This window comes from Hevea brasiliensis, chromosome 2 (assembly GCF_030052815.1).
Source record: "Hevea brasiliensis isolate MT/VB/25A 57/8 chromosome 2, ASM3005281v1, whole genome shotgun sequence".
Lineage (NCBI taxonomy): Eukaryota > Viridiplantae > Streptophyta > Magnoliopsida > Malpighiales > Euphorbiaceae > Hevea > Hevea brasiliensis.
The window spans coordinates 39,355,720-39,360,497 of record NC_079494.1 but is presented as its reverse complement, the minus strand read 5'-3'; the positions used below and the strand labels follow the sequence as shown (position 1 = coordinate 39,360,497).

General features: G+C 30.6%; 1 protein-coding gene across 1 annotated transcript; it reads left to right on the top strand.

The window, feature by feature from the left end:
- The first annotated feature begins 2,076 nt into the window (after positions 1-2,076).
- Positions 2,077-4,533, top strand: LOC110659588 (pentatricopeptide repeat-containing protein At1g09900). Its single transcript, XM_058135308.1, has 2 exons — positions 2,077-2,273; positions 2,382-4,533. The coding sequence occupies exon 2, from the start codon at positions 2,460-2,462 to the stop codon at positions 4,254-4,256; it is 1,797 nt and encodes a 598-aa protein (XP_057991291.1). The 5' UTR covers positions 2,077-2,273; positions 2,382-2,459; the 3' UTR covers positions 4,257-4,533.
- The last annotated feature ends 245 nt before the right edge of the window (positions 4,534-4,778 follow it).

Below are 4,778 nucleotides of genomic sequence, written 5' to 3'. Positions count from 1 at the left end.
ATATTATTTTCTTTATTTCTATCTTAAAATGGATTTCCTTTTATTGTTTTAAAGAAATTATAACATAGTTATAGTTGAGGGATTTTCTAATTTAAAAAAGAAAGAAAATTAGCAAGGAATTAGTTGAGAGATTTCCTATTAAAGCATGTGAAATTAATTTATTAATTAAAAAAGAGAAATTAATAAAAAATAAAGTAATTTCCTACCAATATGTATTGAATTTTTTTTTTATTAATCATTATGCAAAAGGTAATAAATGTGAAATTATTTTTACTAATTTAAAAGAGAGATTATTAGGTTTACCAGTATACACATATTATCTCTCACAATCATGTTATATCTACTCTACATATTATAAAAATGATTCATTTTTTTATGAAAAAGAAAACACTACTTTAAGTGCACTAAAAATATTTTATAATCTTTTAATTAAAATAATAATTAATTTGTTATTATTTTTGTATTTTAATTTTTTTTACAACATGCCATATGGCAATTTTAGAAAAATATTTACCCACTTTATATATATATATATATATATATATATATATATATATATATATATATATATATATATATATATATATGACTTTTCACTTAGTATAAAACTATTATAATTTAAATTTAATATATGAGCAATTTAATTTTATGGAATAAATGAGTGATATTAAATAAAAAAATATATATCTAAGTTATAGATAAATATATATTTCTAATATCGGGATAAACTCAAATTATTACATGGACAAAAATAAAATATATTTAAAAGAAAATTACAGGGCTGTCGGGTAAGTGCCCACTTCCCCCACCTCAAATTTGTGATAGGGATTCCCGCAAATCATTTTCCTCGAATTCAAATATAATTATTATTATTAATGCTTAAATTTAATTTAAATTTAATTAAAAAATATTATAAATTATTTAAATTTATTTTAAATTTGATTATTTTTATTTTAATAATATTAAGTCCATTTAATTTTATATATTTTAATTAATAATTTACATGATATATTTTTTTATTAATAACTTATATGTTAAAAATTAATAATTTTGTAAAATATTTAAATTTTATTTATTTAAAATATAATATATGGACATTTACAAATAGTATTTTTAAAATTATATATTTTATATTTAATTAATTATTTATATAAATATTTTTTATAATGGTACCAATTCATAAAACTCGAAGTCAACTCAAATTCAATAAATGTATTATCATTTAAACTCGAACTTTAGTTATATATTACTTAAACTCATTTTAATATGATTTGATCGATCTGGTTAAATATTTGAAAATATCTAACTCATTACTATCTTTAATATGTCCCTTTGGAGATGACTTAACATATGATAAAGATATAGAGAACCGAGGTTTGAGTGACATGTCCGTTTGTATTTGACGTTTTTCGAATATGATATTAAAAAAGAATGATAACAGGTAAGGTATTTGTGAAAATCATCCTATTTGAATTTGAATCTAAACTTGATTAATATTTATAAAACTCATACCTGTCATTAAATTTTATTATTAATTACTTGAATCTGTCCTAGACTCAATTATTATTACTAAAAAAATATTCAAAACCATTTACTTTTATACATTTTAATTAATAATTTTAAAAAAATATTTTTATTAATAATATATATTTAAAATTTAATAATTTCATAAAATATTTAAATTTTATTTTATTTAAAATAAAAATATAAAATTTATAAATATTATTATAAAAAAAATATATTTAATATTAACTAATTATTTATAAAAATGAATTTAGATAACGTATATTTAATATATAAAATTTAAATTTAATTTCAATCCGTTATTAATATTATTTTTTAAATTTTATTTTTATTATATATTATTTAAATTTATTCTATAAAAATTTAATTAGATTAGATACTTGTGAAAAATTAACCCGTTGCAATCTTAAATAAAAAATCACCGTATGCTGAGCTTGGGGTGCTAGACCGGCTGCGTAATTATTCCTAATTCCCAAACCTTTCGTTTAAGGGAAGTCCAAGTTTCTAACTTGGGCAGATCCAATTCTTCGGATCCATTTATCTCACCTCAATAACAGGCCTAATTTGCCCTCCATAAAATCCCACCTATACCCATTGCCATCATTCGTGTCACCGCACGCCTCTGCGGAACAAGAAATCAATATCTTAACGTAACCCTGCAGAATCCAGAAGACGACACAAACTGGATAAGCAAACACCGAACACGCAAATCGTTCTGGCTTCTCTCTTCTTATGGAGCATTCTTTATGGTAAGCTTCGTCTATCCACTCTTTCTCTTTCTATGAGTTGATTTTCACTCTCCAAAATCCCACTTAACTTGTCTATTCGTCTACTTAACGCGAAACGAACCTGTGAAGTCCTTAGTACCTGGATTTCCTGAAGTAATTTTGTGTCAGGCATGAATGTTTGATTTTTAAATATAAGTAGCTTGAGGTATGGATTTGATAGTACATACACATCATGCCCATGAAGGGTTTTGCACATTTCAACACTTCCATAGAGAAAATATTAGAAGCAGCAGTGGTTTTGCTGGAGTTAGGGTTAGGGCTAAAGCTGATTCAGGCATGAAAGTCTTTCTAGGCAATAGAAAGTTGAAACCGGGTCGGGTTTTTGCAGTTTCTGGGGTTGCAGCTTTTCGTTCCAATGGTAAAGTTAAAAGTTTTGATAAGTCGCCAAATGGGCAATTGGGAAATGGACGCGTTCCTTCAAATCCATTGCATTCTTTTCCGAATTTGGAGGAAGATGAGAGCAATAATCATCTTCGTAAATTGATTAGGAATGGGGAATTAGAAGAAGGTTATAGGTTTCTCGAGAGCATGGTCTATCGAGGGGATATTCCTGATATAATCCCTTGTACAAGTTTAATTCGTGGTTTTTGCAAGATTGGAAAAACTAGGAAGGCAACTCGGGTTATGGAGATAGTAGAGGATTCTGGGGCGGTTCCTGATGTAATCACTTATAATGTATTGACTAGTGGGTATTGTAAGGCAGGGGAGATTGATAATGCCTTAAGGGTTCTGGACCGAATGAGTGTTGCCCCTGATGTTGTTACATATAATACAATTCTCCGTGCTTTATGTGATAGTGGGAAATTGAAGCAAGCAATGGAAGTTCTCCATCGGCAATTGGAAAAGGAGTGTTATCCAGATGTGATCACATATACCATATTAATTGAGGCAACTTGCAGAGAAGGTGGGGTTGGACAAGCCATGAAGCTCTTAGATGAGATGCGGAGTAGGGGATGCAATCCAGATGTGGTTACTTACAATGTTCTTGTCAATGGAATATGCAAGGAAGGGAGATTGGATGAAGCGATCAAGTTCTTAAACAACATGCCATCATATGGATGCCAACCTAATGTGATTACTCATAATATTATTTTGCGTAGCATGTGTGGCACTGGGAGGTGGATTGATGCGGAGAAGCTACTGGCTGAAATGGTTCGGAAAGGTTGTTCTCCTAGTGTTGTTACTTTCAATATATTGATTAATTTCTTGTGCCGTAAGGGCTTGTTAGGTCGAGCAATTGACATATTGGAGAAGATGCATAGGCATGGATGCACTCCAAATTCTCTAAGTTACAACCCATTGCTACATGGTTTCTGTAAAGAAAAGAAGATGGAAAGGGCAATTGAGTATCTGGAGAAAATGGTCTCTAGAGGTTGTTATCCAGATATTGTGACCTACAACACTTTGCTCACAGCCCTATGCAAAGATGGAAAGGTTGATGCTGCAGTTGAGATACTTAATCAGCTAAGTAGCAAAGGATGTTCACCAGTTTTGATCACTTACAACACTGTGATTGATGGGCTTTCCAAGGTGGGGAAAACAGATCAAGCTGTGGAACTTTTGAGGGAGATGCGAGCAAAGGGTCTTAAGCCTGATATAATCACCTACTCTTCACTTATTGGTGGGCTAAGCAGAGAAGGTAAGGTTGATGAAGCAATTAAATTCTTTCACGATTTGGAAGGTTTGGGGGTTAAACCCAATGCTATCACCTACAATGCTATCATGTTGGGACTTTGTAAGGCTCGACAAACTTACTGTGCAATTGACTTCTTGGCTTATATGGTATCAAGGGGATGTAAACCCACTGAAGTTTCTTACACCATACTCATTGAAGGCATAGCTTATGAAGGTTTAGCCAAGGAGGCTTTGGAGTTATTGAATGAGCTGTGCTTAAGAGGAGTTGTGAAGAAAAGTTCAGCAGAACAGGTGACAGTAAGGATGTAGCTTACTGTGTCATCTTTTCCTTACAGATGCTGGTCTCTGGTAACTTATTCCCTTGGATTGTTAGCCAGGCTTTTCTGGCATAATTGATTTTGTAAGAGCCTTGCCTTAATTTTTCCTGATCTTTGTTTTTAACTGTTCACAATGAGCAAAATCCAAGTTCAGTTTTGGTAGGTTGTCTGTGGTTCTTATATTGGGTAAACTTATCTCTGATGACATTCACATGAGGCTACCTCTTCTGGTTTTAGTTATAATACTCATCCAAGTTTGCTTTCTTCTATACTTTGCAATTGATGTGGCAGTTGTATCTTTATGAAATGATTTATTGCATCCTTATTAGAATGATTTTGGCTTCTGATGTTCGTTTGTACCTTGTTTAATCTAAATATAATAATTAAAAAAAGGCCTTTTATTTGATATTTCTCTTTCCCTTTGTTTTCGAGATGAGTCGATGAGCAAACACCCGCTCCCCCCCCCCCCCAAACTCCCCAACAAAGGGGTAAAAAGCTTTCCCAAACACAGTAA